The 25,498-nt window shown below is 44.2% G+C and overlaps 1 protein-coding gene across 1 annotated transcript in view; it reads left to right on the top strand.

The window, feature by feature from the left end:
* The first annotated feature begins 18,923 nt into the window (after window positions 1-18,923).
* snrnp48 (small nuclear ribonucleoprotein 48 (U11/U12)) overlaps window positions 18,924-25,498 on the top strand; it is a 33,494-nt gene continuing 26,919 nt past the window's right edge. Inside the window, exon 1 of the mRNA XM_034173984.1 lies at window positions 18,924-19,146. Within this exon, the coding sequence (XP_034029875.1) occupies window positions 19,006-19,146 (141 nt within the window). The 5' untranslated portion in view covers window positions 18,924-19,005. The remainder of the gene's footprint in view (window positions 19,147-25,498) is intronic.

Genomic DNA, 25,498 nt, shown 5'->3' with positions numbered 1-25,498 from the left:
TTGTTATGTTGATGTATTACAATTTCAGGGTCAGTGTTGTGTGGGCCGCCAGAAGAGGAGGTACTGCTGGCCCACCACCCGAGGGCGCCCTGCCTGAACTGCGGGCTTCAGGCACAAGAGGGCGCTGCCACCACGGACACAGCTGGGGGTGACAGCTGTCACTCATTATCTCATGACAGCTGTCATCCATCTACACTTCATCATTCCACTCCATAAAAACCGGACGTCATCTCCACCTCGTTGCAGAGATATCATCTACCTGTGAAGGTAATATTCTCAGCCTTAACTCTAAACTGTATCTTAGTCTGAACTCTTTTTGCAGCCGCTTTCCTGTGGTGTTCCTTATCTGAGAGATTGGCTTTGGTGTGATCAGCGACGGCTTCGCTTCACACCCCAACCAGATAAGTGGTTAGACAGGAGCTGCACAAGTGTGTATTAGAGGTGGAGGTGGAATTCCCACCATTGTTGTTTCTGGGTGTGCACACACCCACATCTGACTGTTTTTGCTCCTCGCCAGCAGTACCAGATCCGACACTCGGAGATGGTGGCCACCTGGGGACTCAGAACTTGGCGGCTCCAGTATTCTCCGGGTTCGGTGGCAGAGGAAATTGTGTGGTTCCGGTTCTTCTCTGGACAGACGTCTTCTATCCTCGAGCCTGCCCACACGTCACCTTTATGGATTGACTGTTTGCTCAAATTCTGTAATCCTCGGTGTTTTTGTTGTGCTCTTTCACAACAGTAAAGTGTTCATATTCGACTCTTTCATTGTCCGATCATTTACGCCCCCTGTTGTGGGTCCGTGTCACTACACTTTCCCAACAGTCAGCTGTGGAACCTCAGAGACTTCGTGACATTAAAGTCAAGAAAGAGACTGGGAAGTGTAGGAGGATGGCCGAAGACTACGGCAAGTACATTGAGAGGGTGATGGGCCAGCCTACCTCTGCTGACTTCATGTGGCTGAGACAGGAGCTGTTCAACGCCACCTCACCAGGCGCTATTGTCCCAGCAGTGTATGCATTTCATGCCTCCCGATTTGGTGCAAGCCCAGTGATCTCAGGAGAACAGGAGTTGCCGGCCACAGTCATGGAACTGGATAGGGTGCTGCTGCCTTGTGCTGAGGTAGCGGTCCACACCAGTCCACCTCCACCGGTGCTCCTGCTACCTCAGCTGGCACAGTCTGACATCAAGGTTAGCAACCCCATCCTGAGGGAGGAACTGATGTGTAGTATAAGACTGTCACTCAAGGACTGTGAACTGATTCGCGAGGCTACCCTGGGTCAGGCTACCAACATTGAGTGGTTTCATCAGCGGATGGGATCCATCACTGCTTCCAGAGCCCATGACATTTACAAACTCTAACACTGCCACAGCAAAGCCTCCAGACAGAAAATAGCAGCTAAGTGCTTGGGGAGGGAGTATGCTGGGCTGACCATACCCCACAAAGTAACTTCTCCTTTCTTGAAGTATGGCATAGAGAATGAGGGCAATGCCAGGACTCGTTACGAAGAGAAGATGCAAGTGAATCATGCCAATGTTGATGTCCAAACAACAGGACTACACGTGTCACCTGAGGAGGCTTTCCTGCGTGCCAGTCCTGATGGCATAGTCTCCTGCAGCTGCCACCCCCAACAACTATTGGAGATTAAATGTCCAAGCTCAGCTGCAAAACTGACAATTCGTGAGGATGTGGAGAAAAGATGCATTGACTATCTCAAAGAAGAGGATGGCACATGGTTACTCTCCAGGACACAAAGAGGGTACTATGCCCAGGTGCAAATGACTATGGCCATCACAGGACTGAAGTCTTGTGACTTCTTTGTGTGGTCACCAAAGGATGACGCGACTGCAGTGGTGCCATTTGATGAGGAGTACTGGCTGAAGCTGTGAGACGCCCTGCGCTGCTCCTTCCGAGATGATGTGCTACCTGCCATCATCCTTGGTCCCAACCATCAAGCAACACAGGAACAAAGCTGTGGTGATGAGGTAATTCATGAAGTTCCAACCACTATCATGTGATTTCAAACATGGTACCCAAAATTTGAAAAGTTGATCTTATGAATTATGTTTCTAGCATTGATTATGTTGTAAATGTGTTATAGGCACCAGCTCCAAAGAGGAAAAGGAAAGTGCTACAGGTTGTTGTACTCTATGGCCCTAAATGTCTTTACAAGCCACCTGTGTAAGTACAACTATTCAATGTGAAACACTTATTATTCTATGACTCAGTGCAATTCATTTGAAATGTCCGTTGCATGAACCCACATTATACTTGAATTTATCCTTAATTATCATCATTAGTTACATTTGCAGAAGACAAAAGGCAAGAAGAGGACCCCTCAGAAAGCGGCCTACTGTGCTGAGAGAAGGTGTCGCAAAGAATTGTCCCCAAACAGCGCAGTCCAGGCAATAGCTTGTACATGTCATTACCAGTGTACCAGGTTGTATTGTGAGTCATGTATTAAGGATGCCAGCAGATTGTCATTTATTTGCACACTTTGTATATAGAAATGTTACTGAAACTGGCTATGGAAGTGTTTCAAGATGATGTCGGATGATCAGCCATGTATTGATTGGTGTCATGTTCTGTTGATGCTACTATGGCAACTGTGCACTCAAAGAGATGATTTCATTGATAAAGAATGTATTGAACAAATTCATACAATTTATTCAGGATTTTACAGTTTGCAAAGACTGTTTCACTGTATTAAGGTACCAGTTCCGTCTGTTTCTTACTCTAGATCAGGGGTGGGCAACTTGTTCCAGAAAGGGCCAAGAGGGTGCAGGTTTTCTTTGCAGCCACTGACTCCACCAGATGATTTCACTGATTAACTGATTCCATCTGCTCAAAGTGATATTTATCAGTGAAAACACCTGGTGGAATCAGTGGCTGCAAAGAAAACCTGCACCCTCTTGGCCCTTTCTGGAACAAGTTGCCCATCCCTGATCTAGATTATATTCATAGTGTATGATATTGTCAATTTAACAAATATGGTATGCTTTAACATAGTGGATGTTGTGTACAAACAAAAGTACTGTAAGTAAAAAACGTATTTGTACATGAAAATGCACATTGTCTAGATAAATTTAACAAATATGGTATATGCATTTACAGAAGTGGATGTTGCATACAAACAAAAGTCCTCTAAAATAACAGCTTTCACATGAAAATTCACATTGTCTTGATAAATGATTTAACAAATGGTGTATGCTACATACAAAGAAGTCCTCTAAAGTAACAAGTACTTTTACTTGAAAATTCACAATGTCTTTACATATGATAACTTAAATATGTAAATTTCAAGCTTTTATGTACATATTTATCAATTCCAAAATATCTATACTATGTACATTGGTTTGCATAATAAAGGAATCCGAGGACTCATCAGTTTTCAAACAAATTGTTTATCAATTTTTACAATTGGGGTGGAAAAATTTACCAGATAGGCACAGGTTACAAAGATTTGCTCCAAGATGTCTTGCATGGACAACTTGGCCCTACTATCAAGTATATGAAATGTTCGGATCCTCTGAATTATTCTCTCAATGTGAATCCTGGTCTCGGCGACCTTCGCGGAATGTTGCAACTCTTGCTGGGATAGCTGGGGTCTGCCTCTGCGCTTGAAGGAGGGGATGATAAGCTCAACCCCAAGCTTCGACAGGTCCTCCGAGACACTGAAGCCTCTGTCAGTCATGACAGAAGACCCAGTTGGCAGAGACTGCAAGAGGTCTTTGGACACCAGTGTTATGAGTTTGTCTGAGGCACGTCCACCCCACACGCATGAAACATAGTTCACAGTCTGATAGGGTGACAGGCCAACCAGAAACTTCAGAGTTTCTCTCCCTTTGTAGTTTGAATACATTTCCTTCCTGGCCTGAAGATTTTCCGCCTGCTCCTTTTCAGTGCAGTCCAGCACAATGTACAGGTCAGGGTAGTCCTTAAAGCAGTTTGGGATGCCCTGATCAGGCTGCACAGTGGGTGCCTGAAACATGTGCTTCAACTCCACTGCCATGACATTCACATATGTAGTGAAGATATGGCTGATATATGTGTCACTGACCTGGAACAGCCGTTCCAGTTCCAGGTTACTAAATCCAGTCCTCAGCTTAACCAAGACAAGAAAGAGCTCTTCTGTGAACGGCAGCAGACGGTCTGGTCCTCGCTTGTGTTCTGTGTCCACAGCTGTGCGCAGTCCTCTCCTCTGTCCTCTCCACACTTTGACCTGCAAGCATTATCAAGATACAGTGCTGCTAACAAAGATGTGTCATACAACAGCAAATATATGTCTCAAGATAGTGCATATGTATGTGATATTTACAAGAGTTTTTGAAATATTCATACCTTCTTTAGTCCCCTCCTTTCCAAGTAGCCTGCCAAGCACAGGAAGACTGCCTTGTTTTCCAGGCCAGTCCACAAAGGGAATTCGCAACTTTCCAGGGAGTCCACAGTGAGGATCTTCTTCTGCAGGATCTTGATGTTGTCATCCAGCAGCTGGTACTTGGCCCGTAGCTCTTCCAGTTCTGTGGCTGGTCCAGATAAGGTCATGGTCTTCACATAATCGTGGTCTGAAAATCATACGGGCTTCTTGTAGTGCCGTGTGTCATCCGCTGGTTTGACAGACTTTGGGCGCCCTGGTGCTGACACTCCTGACACCTGTTATAAAAATATGAGACCTTGATAAGTAATAGCTTCATCTAATGTCAGGAATTTACAAGAAACATGAGCCAAATAGACTTTTTTATAAAAAACGAAATGTAATAAAGCAATATGAGTTGGTCATAAGCATAATAAGAAATGTGTGTGTGTGTGTGTGTGTATATATACACACACACACACACATACATACATACATATATATTTTATACCTGTTGGTCTTTCTGTTTTCTTTGTTGGATGTGGCAGCACGAGCTCTCCAGCTTCTGATGCCCTTTTGCTTGACCTTGGTGTTGCAGGCTTGGACTTCTTTGTGTTTGGGAACAGTGTAGGAATGTAACCAACACTGCCTGGAGTTCTGGCCTTGATACCTGAAATACAGTTTTCCCACTATCAGAAGTGACACTTTCATTTCCATTGGAACCCATTTGCACACACAGTTTGTCATCAATTACCAGGGCAAAAAAACAAACAAACAAAAAAAAAAAACTTACCTCCTACGAAGTGGTCTGAACAGATCCTACTGTAGGAGCTGGGGATCCACTTGACCCTGGGAATGGCCTGCATCCAGGACCTCATTCTGGTCCTGTTGTTGTGTGGGAAGGTGTAGTACCCTCTCTTCACTCCCAGCATCCTGTCCTTCATGACGCTATTGGTGCACACTGGAGCAAAATGCACCATTGTATCTTTTCTTTTTCTTGATCTGAAAATTAAAAAAAAGAGACAGGTTTGTTAAATGATTGTACACTTTGAATTCATGCATTATTAGTACATTTTCAGCTACTTTGTGCCAGTTTTAGTGGTTTCAGGTTTGACAAAATTCCATCTATGACCAAATATATAATGCTATTTTCTATGTATCATCCAAAAGCATTCAGTCCCTCATTTACAGATCTCAAAATGCGTGATCATATTTATATTACCCGTCAATGTATCAGGATATATGTTAAGCACAAGATGATGATTTATGGCACAAAAGCTATGAATTTAGGAAAAGAATTGCAGCAATTTACATGATGTGGCATCTCCATGTTGTTTTGATTTGAGCACCTCTCTAGCCGCGGTGGATTATGGGATACGTCAATAGGGCGAATGACAGAACAACCAACAAACATGGATTACAACTCCTACAACTCTTCCGTTCACTGGGTCTGTTCATAGTCAGTGGTAGACAGGAGAGACTCCTACGGTAAACACACCTACAGCTCATCTCTGGGTGACAGCACAGTAGATGACTTCATCACTGACCTCAGCCTAGTGTCTCTCAGAACACTGACAGTCAGCCCACTAACACCCCTATCAGATCACAGTAAAATCACACTCTATCTGAACAGATCAACACCAATCAGGAGGTTTCACATCAAACCAAACTACACACTATCAAAACACACTACAAATGGAAATAAAATAGTACAGAAACATACCAAAACACTATTAAGCAGCAACACATCCAGTTTCTTATAGACCCATTTCTAAAAGAAAAAAAAAAACAAAAAACACTGGAACATAACAGTGTAGGTGTAAACAAGGCAGGAGAAAACCCTCAACAACATATTTGACCTTTCAGCATCCCTAGCAAACCTAAAAGCCCCAAACAAAAAGGCCAAAAACAACCAAAACCATGACAAATGGTTTGACAAGGAATGTAAAACTCTCAGAAAGAAGTTAAGAAACATATCAATCCAAAAAGACAGAGATCCAGACAACCAGAGCACTCGCGTTCACTATAGCCAAACATTGAAACAATATAAAAACACAGTAAGGAAAAAAAAAACGAGAGCAACATGTGCACACTATTGATGAGTCCATAAAAACAAAGAAATTCTGGAAAAATTGGATCAGAAAAAACATCAGTACCACAGGCAATTTCAACAAAGCTGTAAATGACCAGAGAGACAAGGCAAGAAAGACTTTTTATACCATCAAAAAGATCATCAAAGTAGACATGCCAATTAAAAACTGGCTCAAAATATTGGACTCCATCATAGAACCCATTTCTCAATATGGTTGTGAGGTCTGGGGCCCGCTCGCCAGCCAAGATTTTGCAAAATGAGACAGACTGCATTCAGAACTCTGCAAGTCCATCCTCCATGTCCAATGGAAAACACCAATCATGCATGCAGAGCAGAATTAGGATGATACCCACTGCCTATTAAAGTTCAAAAGAGAGTAATAAATTATAGGACCACCTTAAAAATAGTGACCCCAACACGCTCCACAACAAAGCCCTGATCCACAGAGAGATTGTAGAGAGATGCCCCCTCAGCCAGCTGGTTCTGGGACTCTCTCCACAAACACAAGTGGAGCCACCAAACACAAACCCTATTAGACCAAACTGTTATGTGGGCCACTGAAGAGGAGGTACTGCTGGCCCACCACCAGATGGCGCACTGCCATGCTGTCACCTTTTGGCCCTTAGAGGGCGCACAGGTCTGTTGGCCTCCTTGGGCACCACCAGGTGCGCTCCATTGCCTGTCAGCTGTTTGTCATTTTCATCATCATCACCCATAAAAGCCTGGGAAGGACACCATAACTCTGCCGAGTTATCAGCTTACCACACAGGTAAACATACTCAGCTGTTTTGTGCCGTACGCACATTCATTGCTACTGAAGTCTTTGCAGTTGTGATTTATATACTTGCAGCTTGTAGCCGGGTTTGTGGGAAGTTTGGAGGAGTTGGTGTCTCCACTCATCACTTCTTACTTGCTAAGTATAACAATTGACACTGCACATTTTCCAGTTTTCCTCTGCACTCTGGAAGTATTTGGATTTATTCCTTCAGGAGGATTACTGAGTTTTGCTGACTGTTTGCTGGGTGTACGCACACCCACCTAATCTGTTTTTGCTCCTGCCAGCAGTACTGGTCTGACAGCCTCGAGCGGTGGCCACCTGGGGTACCAGGACTTGGCGGCTCTGGTGTGTTGCAGGCCTCCGGCTGGCGGTGGGACTTCGTGGGTTCCGGCTCTTCTCTGGATAGGCATCTCCTACCCTCGGGCCTGCCCACGTGTCACCATTTTGTTATTAATTGGACTCAGCATATTCGTAACCTGTTTGCACTTTTGCATAATAAATTTTTATTTATTTTAACTCCTGTTGACCGCTCATTTACGCCCCCTAACGTGAGTCCGTGCATTCACTTTCCCAACAGGATAACTCGGCCACGTCATGGATTTCGAGGGGCATTTACCACCAGATGACCGATCAATGGAAGTGCAAGGTGCGCAGAACCTACCGGGAGGATCGCTGTGTGAGCTGCAGCACATTTTGTCTAACCTGGCTGCTCGTTTGGATTTATTAACCAAGCAGAGTGCTCACCTCAGCCGTAGGATGGAGGCTCTCACCGCGCTTTTAGACACGAGCGCGTCAGGCGCGGCTGCAGCCACTCATCCTCCAGTAGATCTGCCGCCGAACAAAATAAATCCAGCAGTCGTTCAGAGGTCTCCCCCTCGTCGGCCGAAGCTTACATTAGTCCCCGGGAACCATACGGTGGTTGTGTCGAAATGTACGCTGACTTCTTGATGCAGTGCGCGCTCGTTTTTTCACAACGGCCCGTTATGTACGCGTCGGAGCACAGCCGAGTGGCTTTGTGATTAATTTGCTTCGGGGCGAGGCACGCGCCTGGGCTACGGCACTCTGGGAACAAGATTCACGGATCCTCTCAACTTACACTGGGTTCATAAGGAAGTTTCGACAGGTGTTCGATCATCCCAACAGAGGCGAGTCCGCTTCAAATATGCTGCTGTCAATGAGACAGGGACGACGGAGTGCAGCTGATTACGCAATCGACTTCCACGTTGCGGCAGTGAGGTCCGGTTGGGATTCAGTCTCACTCCGCGCCGCCTTTGTAAATGGGCTGTCTCCGGCCCTAAAGGAGCATCTGGTGGCTAAGGATCAGCCGCGGGATCTAGATGGCCTTACTGATCTGGTTATTCGCTTAGACAATCGGTTAGAGGAATATAAGCGGGAGCGAGACGAAGGGCGTGGCCGGGTGCGCGCTGTCCCTCTCCCCTCCAGATCCGAGTTAGCGCTGTCCTCTCCCCGCTCCAAAGCCAGGGCTCTCCGCGTTGTACCAGCTCCCCCTGCTGACATTGCTATGGACACAAGCAGGGCTAAAGTCAAATTGAAGGAAAGACACAGGAGGCTGGCCCGTGGAGAGTGTTTTTACTGTGGCTCGAGTGAGCATGCGCAGAAGAATTGCCCCAAGCAGTTAAAACTTCAATGCTCACCCTTAGAGACTGGGCTAAGGGTGAGCCATACAAACCACATGGGTGTTCCACGAAAATGCGCATGACTCCCAGTCACAATCCTCTGTGGGGATTTAACCCTTACCACTCCAGCACTGATTGACACAGGATCGGAAGGGAACCTACTGGATAGTAGGTGGGCTAAGGCAGTGGGACTCCCTCTGGTGGCCGTTCCTTCACCATTGAAGGTGTGGGCACTAGATGGCACCCTACTACCAGAAATCACACACCAGACACGGCCTTTAACCTTGGTCATCTCTGGTAATCACAGGGAGGAGATTGTGTTTTATGTAACACCTTCTACCTCCAGAGTTATTTTGGGCTATCCATGGATGATGAAACACAATCCCCGGATTGATTGGCCGTCTGGGGTTGTGGCTCAATGGAGCGAAACCTGCCACCGGGAGTGTTTAAGATCCTCGGTGCCAGCTGGTGATGAAGTTAAAGAGGAGGTCAGAGTCCCCCCGAATCTCACGGAGGTGCCGGCTGAGTATCATGACCTTGCTGATGTCTTCAGCAAGGATCTGGCACTCACTGTGCCCCCGCATCGACCATATGATTGTGCCATTGATTTGGTTCCAGGCGCTGAGTATCCGTCCAGCAGACTGTACAACCTCTCACGTCCTGAACGCGAATCAATGGAGACCTACATCCGGGACTCATTAGCTGCCGGGCTAATCCGAAATTCTTCATCCCCGTTAGGTGCAGGTTTCTTTTTTGTGGGCAAGAAGGACAGCGGTCTCCATTCATGCATTGATTATAGAGGGCTGAACAAGATCACGGTTCACAACCGATACCTGTTACCTCTATTGGATTCAGTGTTCACACCCCTGCATGGAGCCAAAATTTTCACAAAACTGGATCTTAGGAATGCTTACCATCTGGTTCGGATACGGAAGGGAGATGAATGGAAGACAGCATTTAACACCCCCTTAGGGCACTTTGAGTACCTAGTCATGCCGTTCAGCCTCACCAACGTCCCCGCGACGTTTCAGGCTTTGGTTAACGACGTTTTGCGGGATTTCCTGCACCGATTCGTCTTCGTATATCTAGACGATATCCTCATTTTCTCCCAGGACTCTGAGACTCATGTTAAGCATGTCCGTCAGGGCCTTCAGCGGTTATTGGAGAACCGGCTGTTTGTGAAGGCCGAGAAGTGTGAGTTCCATCGCACTTCTTTGTCCTTCCTGGGGTTTATTATCTCCTCCAACTCCGTCGCACCTGATCCGGCTAAGGTAGCTGCGGTGAGAGATTGGCCCCGACCGGTAAATCGTAGGAACCTGCAACAGTTCCTAGGGTTCGCCAATTTTTACAGGAGGCTCATTAAGGGCTATAGTCAGGTAGTTAGCCCCCTTACAGCCCTGACCTCCACCAAAGTCCCCTTCAGCTGGTCGGATCGGTGCGAAGCTGCGTTTAGGGAGATCAAACACCGGTTTTCGACTACACCAGTTCTGGTGCAGCCCGATCCTAGTCACCAGTTTATCGTTGAAGTGGATGCCTCTGACTCAGGGATAGAAGCCGTGTTGTCCCAGAGCAGGGAGTCCGATAGTGTTCTCCACCCCTGTGCTTACTTCTCCCGCAGGTTAACCCCCGCTGAACGGAACTATGACGTTGGCAATCGGGAACTCCTGGCGGTGAAAGAGGCCCTTGAGGAGTGGAGACATCTGTTGGAGGGAGCTGTGGTCCCATTTGTGGTTCTCACTGACCACCTGAACCTGGAATATATCCAGACTGCTAAGCGGCTGAACCCCAGGCAAACCTGATGGTCACTATTTGTTGGACGCTTCCACTTCAAAATCACCTACCGCCCCGGGACTAAGAACATCCAGTCTGACGCCCTGTGCCGGGTGCACAAAGAGGAAGTTGTAGCAAGGCTGTTGGACCCACCAGACACCATCTTACCAGAGTCCACTATCATCACAACCCTAACGTGGGACGTGGAGGGAGTGGTCAGGGAGGCCCTGACGTGAAACCCAGATCCCGGAGGTGGACCATCCAACAGACTGTATGTGCCACCAGACGCTCGGACTGCCGTGTTGGACTTCTGTCACGGTTCCAAGCTCTCCTACCATCCGGGGGTGTGAAGGACCGTGGCAGTGGACCGGCAGCGGTTCTGGTGGCCGTCAGTCGAAGCCAACACCAGGGACTACATCCGGGCATGCACCACCTGTGCCAGGGGCAAGGCTTTGCATCAGCCGGAGAAGGGGCTCCTCCAGCCGTTACCTGTGCCTCGTCGCCCCTGGTCCCACGTCGGAGTGGACTTTGTCACGGGTCTCCTTGCGTCCCAGGGAAAAACGGTCATCATGACGATAGTGGACCGGTTCTCGAAGGCGGCCCACTTCGTGGCCCTCCCGAAGCTCCTGACAGCCCAGGAGACTGCAGACCTCCTGGTCTACCACATCGTGCGTCTGCATGGTGTCCCGACGGACATAGTATCAGACCGTTGTTCTCAGTTCTCCTCGCAGGTCTGGAGGAGTTTCTGTAAGGAGCTGGGGGCCACAGTGAGCCTGATATCCGGGTACCACCCACAAACAAATGGTCAAGCAGAGCGGGCTAACTAGGACCTGGAGCAAGCCTTAACGTGTGTCACATCAGCACATCTGATGGCCTGGAGTCAACACCTGGCCTGGATCGAGTACGCACACAACAGCCAAGTGTCGTCCTCCACCGGCCTCTCCCCATTCGAGGTCTGCTTGGGGTATCAACCCCCGTTGTTTCCAGCTGTCGAGGGAGAGGTCGAGGTGCCCTCGGTCCAGGCCCACCTCAGGAGATGCCATCTGGTGTAGAAGAAAGCCCGCTCTGCTCCCCTGAAGGCCCGGACGTGGGCTAAGGACCATGCGGACCGCCGACGAGCCCCGGCCCCAGCTTATCAGCCCAGGCAGGAGGTTTGGCTGTCTACTAAGAACATACCTCTGCAGACGGATTCACCAAAGCTAACTGACCATTACATTGGACTATTTAAAATAGTCAAGGTGATCAGCCCCTAACTGACCGTTACATTGGACCATTTAAAATAGTCAAGGTGATCAGCCCTGCTGCAGTAAAACTGCTACTCCCAGCATCGCTAAAGATTCACCCTGTTTTTCATGTGCCTCGGCACAAACCACACCACACATCAGACCTCTGTACCCCTGGACCGGGGCCACCTCCTGCCCGGATCATCGATAGAGAACCAGCTTGAACCATCAAAAAAACTCCTTGATATTCGTCGTAGGGGCCGGGGTTACCAATATCTGGTAGATTGGGAGGGGTATGGCCCCGAGGAACACTCCTGGGTGAAGAGGAGCTTCATTTTGGATCCCGCCCTCCTGGCAGATTTCTACAGAGAGCACCCAGACAAGCCGGGTCGGGTGCCAGGAGGCACCTGTTATGTCCTGTTATGTGGGCCGCTGAAGAGGAGGTACTGCTGGCCCAACACCAGATGGCGCCCTGCCATGCTGGCACCTTTTGGCCCTTAGAGGGCGCATGGGCCTGTTGGCCTCCTTGGGCACCACCAGGTGCGCTCTGTTGGCTGTCAGCTGTTTGTCATCTTCATCATCATCACCCATAAAAGCCTGGGAAGGACATCATAACTCTGCCGAGTTATCAGCTTAGGTAAACATACTCAGCCATTTTGTGCCGTACGCACATTCATTGCTACTGAAGTCTTTGCAGTTGTGATTTTTTCCTCTGCACTCTGGGAGTATTTGGATTTATTCCTTCAGGAGGATTACTGAGTTTTGCTGACTGTTTGCTGGGTGTACGCACACCCACCTAATCTGTTTTTGCTCCTGCCAGCAGTACCGGTCCGACAGCCTCGAGCGGTGGCCACCTGGTGTATCAGGACTTGGCGGCTCTGGTGTATTGCAGGCCTCCGGCTGGCGGTGGGACTTCGTGGGTTCTGGCTCTTCTCTGGATAGGCGTCTCCTACCCTCGGGCCCACGTGTCACCATTTTGTTATTAATTGGACTCAGCATATTCGTAACCTGTTTGCACTTTTGCATAATAAATTGTTATTTATTTGAACTCCTATTGACCGCTCATTTATGCCCCCTAACGTGGGTCCGTGCATTCACTTTCCCAACACAAACCAAATTATAACAAAAAGATAACTATGTGATGCATTGGAAAAAAATCAACCAAAAACCGGAGTAAACTGGAATGCTATTTAGCCCTAAACGGACAGTACTCTGTGGCAGAATCCCTGAGCACTGTGACCAATCCAAACCTCAGGAAATCCTTGACGATGTGCAAACTCAGTGAGCACAGCCTCGCCATGGAGAAAGGCCGCCACAGATAGACCTGGCTTTCCAGAGAAGACAGACTGTGCACCCACTGCTCACAACATGAGATGGAGACCGAGCTGCACTTCCCACCCACCATCATCAGAGACACGTACTTCCCAGAGATCACAAACACCCTAAAAGACTTTGACAGCATGACTAACATCAACAAAAGTTCGTATCTGTTGGGTGAAGTATAACAATATGCATACACAGCAGCAAGGTTTGTGAGCTGCTGCGACACAAAAAGAAGGAACAATTGACATAAACCACCGTAAACCCAAAACATGAGATTAAACTGCTATGTCACTTTAACTATGTATAATATAGGATAGGATAGTATATTTTTACAAGAAAGCACAATTTTTACTTTTATTTCAATCCCACATCTCCTGTTTACACATTTATTTACTGTAGAATATTGTAAACTGTATGTACATCTTCTTGTTTTTTTTACTTTTATTTGTTGCTCTATGTAACACTTGCTTTGTCAACATATGTTTCCTATGCCAATAAAGCTCCTTTGAAATTAAATGAGATAGAGAGATAGAGAGAGCGAGAGAGAGAGAGAGAGAGAGAGAGAGAGAGAGAGAGAGAGAGAGAGAGAGAGAGAGAGAGAGAGAGAGAGAGAGCAGTGGCGGCTCCAGAGATATTTTTCTGCATGTGCTATGGGGGAGCTTGGCATTTTTATGAGTGTGCTATGGGCTCATGTGTCGCGACAGCTCTCTACTAAACCTCTGCCACATTCGTGGGCATGCGTACACATAGCCACATTCTGATCTGTGACAGTCACTAATGACATACAGAATGACCAAAATCACACACACAAACCTAGGCTACTGTTCAATACAAATATTCATAGACCTACACATGTAGCCTATAGCCTCGTGGAAAAAATGCCAACAGTAGACAGAGAGAAAATCTTTCACCAACCATTGATGTCTTCATAACAGCACAATGCGCCTGTTGTTGTAGTTCAGAGAAAAAGCATCAATGATTTGGTTCCTGTCCAGAGGCCATGTTCTCGGAAGGATAATTGCCAGGAATTACACTAGGTCACTGGTTTGTCTGTGCCTACTGGTGCTCCTCAGGTAGTTCTTTATGCCACACAGACTTCACTTCTTTTCACTTCCACTCATGGATATTTGGACAGCAAAAACGGAACCATTTCAACAACTTGAAACTACACTCACCGCACTACGATGTCATCATTGATGCTGAAAAACTCATCCATGCCTTTGTCTCCTCTAGGCTTGACTACTACAACTCTCTGCTCTTTGGGATCTCAACTTTCAAAGGCTCCAGTACATTCAAAACAGTGCAGCTAGAATTCTGATTAGAGTAGGTAAACAGGAGCACATTACACCTATTCTCCATAATCTTCACACACTCCCAATCACCTACAGAATCCATTTTAAGATTGCTCTCATCACCCACCAATGCATCCATGGCAATGCCCCCCGCTCACCTCAAAGACCTCATCATTCCCCACACACCCTCCCGTTCCCTCCATTCATACACCACTAATCTTCTCCGTCTCCCTCGCAGCAAACTTCATACCATAGCAGACAGGGCCTTCTGTTCAGCTGCCCCATATTTGGAACTCTCTCCCTGACCATCTGAGGGCTCCGCAAACTGTGGAAGCTTTTAAAAAAAAGTATCTAGACATACCTGTTTAGACAGGCCTCTCACAAGTCTCAGTCATTTTAATGTGTTGCATCTTAGTCTTTTTATTCTATTTTATTTTGGTTTACATACTGGTGAGTGTTTTTAATCTTAAGATTTTATGTTTTTATTCTCTTATTTATCCTTGGTTTTATTTTTTCCTGTAGTACTTTGAGATTTTTATTAATGAAAGGCGCCTTATTATTACTGAATGTCACGTTACACTCATTTTGTGTAATTTGTAGTGTAGTTTATTTTCTTTTATGGGTGGAATATTTGTCTAATCACATAAATCTGGAAATGCCACAAGTGTCTTAAGCCGTGGTCACAACCCACCGTACTTACACGTGCGTGCAGTCTACTTGCAAAAACATGGGCTAAATTTGGAGATCCGTACGTCGTAAGTACTGCCTCAGTACGAATTTAGGAGCACGCAGACACGCCGTAGAGGTTTTAGTGCATGCAGAACTTTCGCTGCAGGCTGCGGATTCACCAGCAGTACAGATGACGCACGCTGTGAGTACTGCCTCAGTATGGATTCAAAGCAACACATTTTCATTCAATTACTATTGAATTAACCAAATCCGTACTTAGGCAGTACGGATTACGGCACTCACCACATACTATGGAGGCCGACAGACTTGCATGCACAACGCAGCTTTTCACTTGAACTTGGACTTTATTTCCAAACGTCAGCAACACACACTCCACAGCTTCAGTCTGTTAACTACAACCCCTGGCAAAAATTATGGAATCACTGGCCTCGGAGGATGTTCATTCAGTTTAATTTTGTAGGAAAAAAGCAGATCACAGACATGACACAAAACTAAAGTCATTTCAAATGGCAACTTTGTGGCTTTAAGAAACACTATAAGAAATCAGGAAAAATAATTGTGGCAGTCAGTAACGGTTACTTTTTTAGACCAAGCAGAGGGCAAAAAATATGGAATCACTCAATTCTGAGGAAAAAATTATGGAATCATGAAAAACAAAAGAACACTCCAACACATCACTAGTATTTTGTTGCACCACCTCTGGCTTTTATAACAGCTTGCAGTCTCTGAGGCATGGACGTAATGAGTGACAAACAGTACTCTTCATCAATCTGGCTCCAACTTTCTCTGATTGCTGATGCCAGATCAGCTTTGCAAGTTGGAGCCTTGTCATGGACCATTTTCTTCAACTTCCACCAAAGATTTTCAATTGGATTAAGATCCGGACTACTTGCAGGCCATGACATTGACCCTATGTGTCTTTTTGCAAGGAATGTTTTCACAGTTTTTGCTCTATGGCAAGATGCATTATCATCTTGAAAAATGATTTCATCATCCCCAAACATCCTTTCAATTGATGGGATAAGAAAAGTGTCCAAAATATCAACGTAAACATGCATTTATTGATGATGTAATGACAGCCATCTCCCCAGTGCCTTTACCTGACATGCAGCCCCATATCATCAATGACTGTGGAAATTTACATGTTCTCTTCAGGCAGTCATTTTCATAAATCTCATTGGAACGGCACCAAACAAAAGTTTCAGCATCATCACCTTGCCCAATGCAGATTCGAGATTCATCACTGAATATGACTTTCATCTCATCCGCAGTCCACAATTGCTTTTCCTTAGCCCATTGTAACCTTCTTTTTTTCTGTTTGGGTGTTAATGATGTTTCTGTATGTAAATCCCATTTCCTTTAGGCGGTTTCTTACAGTTCAGTCACAGACGTTGACTCCAGTTTCCTCCCATTCATTCCTCATTTGTTTTGTTGTGCATTTTCGATTTTTGAGACATATTGCTTTAAGTTTTCTGTCTTGACGCTTTGATGTCTTCCTTGGTCTACCAGTATGTTTGCCTTTAACAACCTTCCCATGTTGTTTGTATTTGGTCCAAAGTTTAGACACAGCTGACTGTGAACAACCAACATCTTTTGCAACATTGCGTGATGATTTACCATCTTTTAAGAGTTTGATAATCCTCTCCTTTGTTTCAATTGACATCTCTCGTGTTGGAGCCATGATTCATGTCAGTCCACTTGGTGCAACAGCTCTCCAAGATGTGATCACTCCTTTTTAGATGCAGACTAAGGAGCAGATGTGATTTGATGTAGGTGTTAGTTTTGGGGATGAAAATTTACAGGGTGATTCCATAATTTATTCCTCAGAATTGAGTGAGTCCATATTTTTTTCCCTCTGCTTGGTCTAAAAAAGTAACCGTTACTGACTGCCACAATTATTTTTCCTGATTTCTTATAGAGGGTTTTCATGTGACGTATCGGTCACGTCATTTTGTGTCCCGTGGCCATTCTGGATTACGACGTGGTGGCCGCTGTGATTACACTTCGTGCATTTGGCGAACAATTGCAGAAGTTTCAACGTCTGTGTGAAGAAGCCTCATGGCACCGTGGCGCTGTGAGAGATCCGTCGCTAACAGAAATCCACTGCTCCCAGAATTTTATTTTATTTCGCAATAAAATTATGTAACAATACATAAAAATACTGCAGAGGATAACACAAGAACGCTTCCAATACGGATGCTTATTTACATTGTGGTCCTCGAGCACCGAGCTGCTGATCCACAAGCTGCCCTTCCAGCGCCTGGTGAGAGAAATCGCTCAGGACTTCAAGACGACCTCCGCTTTCAGAGCTCCGCTGTGATGCTCTGCAGGAGGCCGGCGAGGCTGACCTGGTCGGCAGCTTCCTAGTTCACAATATCGCAGTGTGACACGGTCGGCCAGTTCGTTACATTAACACTAAACTCACTATCTGGTATAAGATACGGATCCACTGAACCAACTGCTATACATCTATCACGATAAATAGCTTCATCTCGAGGATTTAAAGCCTTGTAATAACCAGACATTCTCTTCATTTTTCTATCGCGTCAGCCTCTAGGGTTGCCAACTCTCTGAAAAATAAATAAGGGACACCTCACTGCCAGGGCCGACCGACCATTGCCTTCACCCTTCCCAGCGTCTGTGTGAAATGATTTTTAACCATTTGACTGTTGACTTGACCCTGAATTTAAGTAGATGCATACATGCATTTGTTCTGATATGAACACGTGGAAAACAAATTATTTAGCAATTTATTGTTAGTGCAAAATAAATTTTCACTCACTATTTCAATAAGAGCATTCTGTCCTGCTTCAAAGCATAAAATTAAAAAAAATATTTAAAAATCTCTCTAGTGCTATTCCTTAACTTAAAATTGTATAAATTAACAAAAAACAATTGAAAATTTGCATCATCCAAAACAATGTAACAGTGCAAAACAATGTAACAGTGCATATTTACACATTTAGTGTAATAAAAAGTGCAAAAAATAAAGTCTGAAAAGTAAACAATACTTAAAATACTTATAGCTGTTGTCGCGCACCTTTTCCACCCAGCCATTTTCCTTTTCTCATTCGCCCCTGTATTTTTTTTTTGTTTTTTTAGGAGGAGTAGTAACGACGTTACAGACATTGCTGTCCGTAGACATATCTGTAGTGCCAGTGTCGGTGTCTGTATCGATATCAGCCATGCTGTTTTGTTATTGTCGTCCAGCGACTGTCGTCGGCTCATGACGTCGGTATCTTCTTGCGAGCAGATGTCCCTCGACCAATGAGATAAGAGTGATTCTGTATTGTCAACTCGTGTCTGTCAGCTCATTGGTGAAAAGCAGGAGAGAGGCTGGGATCAAATTTACCGTAAGTTTCCATATAAAGCGCCAGTCAATTCCATTGACATTTTACAGACTTTTTGATTCTCACAGAAATACGGGACAACGGAACGCACACTTTTATTTCCAAATAAGGGACGATTCCGTTTTTCAAGGGACGGTTGGCAACCCTATCAGCCTCCTTGTAATCCAGAACACTTTTTGAAAATGACAAAGAAAAAGATTGAATAGCAGAAATTCAGTTTCAGTGTAGACAAGGTCTTAAAAACATGGGATGAAATTCATCTCTCTGAGATTGAGAGAGAGAGAGAGAGAGAGAGAGAGAGAGAGAGAGAGAGAGAGAGAGAGAGAGAGAGAGAGACTTTTACTCCAAAGCAGTAGGGGGCGATACATACAGCATGTGTTGCCAATCGCGGTTAGCTTAAAACATGAGATGAAGAAAGCAATGAGGAAGGGTCACTGAAAGGGTAAAGAGCTAAAGTGTTGATTTCATCGAGATATAATAAGATATAATAAGAATAAAATGGCACAGTCATTAGAAACATCAACACTTCAGGAGCGAATAAACTGTCTCAATGAGCTGGCAGAGTTCACTGAAAACTGCAGAAAACAGCTCGTCGATGCTTTCCAGATGCTCGGATGGTCAGTGGACTACAATAAGCAGGTAACAGCTAAAGAGATTTAATAAAGTCTGTTGTGTGATTGTCGCCCCATAAATCTGTGGAGGAACATTGTGTTATGTACTGTATGTAATATTCATCTTAATTTCGTAATTTATGTACTGCATGTTTTTCACGTGGATACTGCAACGTTTCTGAAGTGTGGAAACTGGAAACAAAACAAAACATAGATACAATGTAGGTACAACATACAATGATGTAATCATTATTATTATGATGTGTGGGTTAGGTTTTCTTTCTTTCTAATGTTAACACCCACACCCACCGAATCGTCATCACGAGAGTCAATTTGATTGATTTTAAAGGGTAACACAAAGCTATTAGCACTTATTTCCACCGTGGTCCTTGGATAACGTACCTAACATGGGTACAATGTAGACAAAACTCAATAACAGCATATCAGTGACATGTTACAATAACAAGTTAAAAAGATCAAAACTAGAAGCACTCAGAGTGCAAACCTCCACCAAGGCCATGGGGTCACTGACGCCATAATATCTACACGCCGTGGAATCATTGAACCTAAAAAAGTCTAACAATGATGTTTGCTCAGTAGTAAAAAAGTTTCATCTGCTGTGACTGGATAGCATGTATCCTTAGAGCTTGGCATCACAGTTTATTGCAACTTGCGCCTTTCCCAGAAGCTACTGTCATCTGAGCACTGATATTGATATTGCATGTGCTTATAGACAAAAACAAATAAGAGACAAAATTTAATTTATTATTCAACTAAACTGCAAATATATGAATTTTTTAACATTTATGAAACACTTCTTTGAACAAGGCCATAGGGTCACTGACCCTAAAGAGATTCCCTCCTTGGCACAGTGATCTATTTCTTTTTGTCTCTTTCTCTAAAATTGTATATAATAATCATTAGATTATTAATATATAAACAAAAATAAATTTAAGAAATATTACAATTTGAAAACACATGCACCCGAACGTGATGACAGCTGCAACTGCTTAATGCTAACTTTTAACATTGAAAATGCCATAGACATGCTAACTCGTTAGCATCGGGATCCAGATCATGATCCGGATCACCACTAAAATTTAATCACTTGTTCCTCTTGTCATTTCCAACCACTCCACAAAATTTCATCAAAATCCATTCAAAACTTTTTGAGTTATCCTGCTGACAGACAAACAAACAAACGTGACTGAAAACATAACCTCCTTAGCGGAGGTAAATATTCTTTAAAAAGAGTGTTTATATCTAAAATACATGACATCCTAAAAAGATTAGTAACATATAAAAGAAGACTCCTGACAAGAAAATTAATTGAAAAAAATTGTTTAACTACTGTTTTGAACTGGGGTTTTCCCTTTTGACTTTGAACATGACCTAGGGCCTGTACTACGAAGCGGGGTTAACTTACTCAGATGTAACCCAGGGTCAACCTCCTAAACCGGGGTTGACAAAACCTGGTTTCCTCAAGTGGTGTTAATCTGTACTACCACGCTGAATAAGATGTTGATTTGTTTAACCTGTGTTAACCTAATTGGAGTTTGTGCGCATTCACATAAAAGGGGCAGGTTGCAGCACACGTCACCATTTTTCAATGATGGCGCGGTCACCTTACTTTACCGAAGAAGAATGCACGATTAGTATGCGGAGCTACGAGGAATTTAAATTAATGTTAAGGGGGAAATCGAACACATCGTCTGCCAATAAAGCAAGACAGGCTTGTTGGCAACGTATTGCTGATCGGGTAAATGCGTACGTACAGTTCAATTGTTCCCCAAATCTGTTACAGATGATTAACCTGTGGAATGTCTAATATGTGTAAAAAAATGACCTCCTTTCATTAATTACGCCCACATGCAACATGATTCAGAAGTGGGCATAAGCCTACTAATAAATGTTAGGTTAATTTAATGTTTCCTAAATAGGCTACCTTGACTGTATGATTGCTATTCCTAATCCTGTCAATATTTCAGATGCAATAGCAGTGCCAAACGCACCTGGCAGCAGGTGAAGATGAAATATAAAAACATCCTTCAGAACGGTAGGTTTATATTCATAGCTTGATAAGCCCCACTTTGCCTAATTAATGGACATGCATTAGACCTATTTTGATATTAGTAATTACCCGCAATTGCATAAAACCCTTCTTTGATTTGCATTGCGGATAAATGGGCAGGGAAAACGACAAATGCATCCAACAGTTTAGATAGAGCAAATACTACCTTGCGAATCATACGACATACAGTATTCTTGCTCAGATGTTCAGCATCATCAATGGAATACATAAATTGTCCACTGGCAAAATAGGCACAAGGCACATTATCTGCTCGATCGTCGGGGCATTGCTACACTGTAAAAAATGACTTTTTTGTACAGGAAAACGCTGGCAGCTGTGGTTACCAGGGAATTCCTGTAAAACATACAGCAGCACAGTAGATAACATTACAGACATAATATGTATATGGCTTTACAGTGAATGAACCACGGCTGACTCACATTAAAAGCACTGTTAAATCTACAAACAAGAGCTCTCTTTTTTTGTACATTTAGCTGCTGTATTTTTTACAGGAATTCCCTGGTAACCACAGCTGCCAGTGTTTTCCTGTAAAAACAACAGTCTTTTTTTTACAGTGTACGATGGGTGATGTTACAGACTTCTGGCCCGATCAGCTGACAAAGATAACGAATTCCCTCGGCTGAGAATCTATATCTTTCATAGAGAATATCGTCCGGGTATGTCAGCGGATTCTGGCGGTCTTTAAAAACCCTCACCCTGCGAAGAGAGCCCCTCACAATTTGTGCCCCAATATCAAACGGATCATCCAGGTAGGCCGGCATTGTCTTCGGAGTGATTGAAGGTGGATGGACGGTACTTATAAAGGGAGTGGTTAAGCGAAAACCTCAAGCTAACCGAGAACATAACCTGCTCGGAGCAGGTTTGGCACACAGCATAAATTGCCATGGCAGCATACCTCGATCAAAACCTATCCACCTTTCGTAGTACGGGTTAACCGGGAAGTTACTCCACACGTCATCAACTTACTCCCGAAGTTACCCTGATAAGCCAGTAACCCTGCTTCGTAGTACAGGCCCCTGGTAGTCTGTTCCATAATACTATATTAGTATAACAAAATGAGGATTTACAGTGACACTTTACAAAAGATATTTGGAGAGATGTGCTACTCTCTAGAGTTCCGATTTAATGTCAATTGTGTATTGGTTTAAAATAAGCTGAAACATAATTTGGTGCTTTATTATTTGCAATGTTATGAACAAGGTTTAATTTAAGTTGGTTAACACACAGCACGGGTAACATCCTCACCAGTTGAAATTTGTGAGCGCCAATATGGGTTGTTGGTGGTGCTTTTAAAAGAAACCTAATGACCTTATTTTGAGTACACTGTAAACTAGTTTTGTATTTCTTGATTAAACCACTGTACCATGAAGTGCTAACATAGTCGAAGTGACAATGAATCAAGGCAGATGCAAGCATCCTCTTGGTTCTATTATCGACATTCCATGTTTCCTGTAGAGGAATTTTAACTTCACATTTGCCTTGGTAATAACATCTATAGCCATGTCATCTCCAGAGAGAGACTGGTCAAGAGTGGCACCTATGAATTTAACCTTTGGTTGGCATTTTAAAGTATCACCCACACATTGCACCTGTATGGTATTTTGTTTCCATAAATTATGCTTTGAACCAAAAAGAATTGTTTCCATTTTCCCGACATGAAGGGAAAACGTGTTGTCAATCAGCTATTCTCTGACCAAGTCAAGCTCCAAGGAAAATTTGGAGTGTTCATATACCAAGAAAGGTGACAACTGGCGATTTGAAGCCATGCTGTTTCTTAGCTCGATCCATTGCATGCTACACAGAGGGTTGCAGGGTCTCAGCATCCCCTGTGCGCTTGGTGTGGTTCTGGTTTGACTCGCCGGTTGTAAAGAATGAAAATGGCGTCATGAGGGTGAAGAGTGCAAAAGAAATGCAAACGAGCATGAAATGCTTTAACCAAAGGCATTCAAATGTAATACCCTGTCACACATAGCTGGAATCATGCAGAATAGCGTCAGAATGGTGAATCAGCGCACATCTGAAAAGTGTCGGTTTTCAGTTCCAAAATGTTTTGACAGCATGCGAAAGTCCACGCAGTTGGTTCAGATCGGCCGGCGGCCCCGAGTGTGATGCACATGTTCAAAACTCTCCAGGCGCCGTCGAGATGGGACACCTATCCATTGCCGGTCCATGTGCAATCTAAGGACCATCCGACGACAATTGACATATTCTGATGGCGTCAAAACGGTATCCCAAACGATTTGAGCGCATACGAGGGAACCTCGAGGTGGATCTGGCACGGTATGCCTGCCGATATGACCTGCACGTGCCACGTATAATAATGTTCCTCCTTCTCCTGCCTGGTGTGTGAGCATAGATCTGTCAAGGCTACTCGAGTGTAGGCCAGCCCGCACCTCTCTGTCCAGAACATTTAGAAGAATAAATACAATTGGTTTACTTAGATTTTTCTTGTAAACTAGGAACCTAAAACCAACACATACTGAACCACATTTGCGTTTAATGACTGCACGTTTAGGAAGACAGCTCCCTTTTCTTCACAACAGTGACGAGTGAGGGGACCATGGAGCGTGAGATTGGCCAGAGAATCGGCGCAGCAGGGGCAGTAATACATTCTCTCTACCGTACTGTTGTGATGAAAAGGGAGCTGACCCCAAAAAATTGCACGACTAGTCAAAAAATAAATAAACATGCTGCAGAGTAAATTCATCTGACACAGATGACAAACATCTAATGAAAAAAGTTTACATTGACACTATCTCAGGTTGTTAAAGTGTCTGACGCAGCGCTCAGATTACAGATACTCACTCATATTGTACTGCTTACTCCAATTAAGGACCATGCTGTGTGTGTGTGGGGGGGGGGGGGGGGGGGGATAGTGCCTATCCCAGTAGTCACCCTGGACAGGATGCCAGTCTGTTGCAGGGCAGATTAAAGATAGATTTTTGAACAGAGCAGCAAAAGTTACATCCATCCAATATTAATGTGTTTTTAACATTCTAATAGTTAGTTAAGCATCATATTTCAATTAAATTGTCTCAAGTTGTGGCTCTTACAGTAGAAAAAAACATTACAAATCTTGAATTATTTTATTCTGCTTCACTTCAAGAAATTTCCAGCCAATTTTGAACATGCAAAAAGAATAAGTACATCCAACACCTGTTTCATTTCTAAAGACCTGCACCCTTACCGTGTTATGGATTTACTTTTGTATACATTGCTCACATAATCTTAGACACACTTTGCTCTCATGGCATCATTTGTCACATCACCAAAGTCCAAATATTAAGCATTTTATGAACATTTGATATACAACCGCTAAATATGTGCAATTTATCCCATCGCTCACAAGGTAATAAATCCTAGGAGCAAGTTAGGCGGAACTTACCTCTCTATCAGATCCTCTTTTTTTACCTTTTAAACTTGCAATTCTGCACTTTAACCATCATTTTAGTTCCATTACTATTGCTGCCTCTAATGGTGAGTTAATAACAGCTTCAGCTTCATCTTTGGAGTCCAAATTGGCTTAAAAGTACCGCATCTCTGTGGTAATGGTAGAGGAAACACTGGTTGGTATAGGTTTGTTTTGTTTAATAAATACATAAATAAATTTTAAAAACAGTGTCATGGTGGAATAGTGGTTTGCACTGCTGCCTCATAGCTAGAAAGTCATGGGATTGCTTCTTAAGAAGTCTGTGGGTCATAGAGCTTTCTCTTGTCGTGCCCCTGTTCTGTGGAATGATCTCCCTACGTCAATAAAACAGTCAGATTCTGTGGAGACTTTCAAGTCCAGATTTAAGACGCACTTATTTTCCCTTTCATATGGCTAGCATATTGGTATAGTATAGTTCTACGCTTTTTACTCTTTTAATAAATTTTATTAGGAAACGGAGTGGCACACTCAACTTTACCTAAATTCTGGGTCTTTTAGTGAAGCTTAGGGCTAGTGGCCGGCAATCACCTTAGTATTTCCTGTTTTTCTTGTTTAATGCTGATACATTATACTGTATTTCTTGTCTTTCTGATGCCTGATTCAGTTTTTTCTCTCTGTTTGAGGTGCAGCTCCATCCAGCGTTGGTTGTGGTATTTGTGCTGGAGAGCCTCCTGTCCTGTTTACCAACAGCATTTCCTGTATATTTGTTTTGTGAACTGTTCTGTAATTTATGTCTGTAGCCTAAGCAGAGGGTCACCCCTTTGAGTCTGGTCTGCTTGAGGTTTCTTCCTCAGAGGGAGTTTTTGCTTACTACTGTTGCTCTGGGGGTTAGTAAGGTTAGATCTTACTTGTGTGAAG

The sequence above is a fragment of the Thalassophryne amazonica genome, chromosome 7, assembly GCF_902500255.1.
Source record: "Thalassophryne amazonica chromosome 7, fThaAma1.1, whole genome shotgun sequence".
Classification (NCBI taxonomy): domain Eukaryota; kingdom Metazoa; phylum Chordata; class Actinopteri; order Batrachoidiformes; family Batrachoididae; genus Thalassophryne; species Thalassophryne amazonica.
This window is presented reverse-complemented; position numbering and strand designations above follow the sequence as displayed.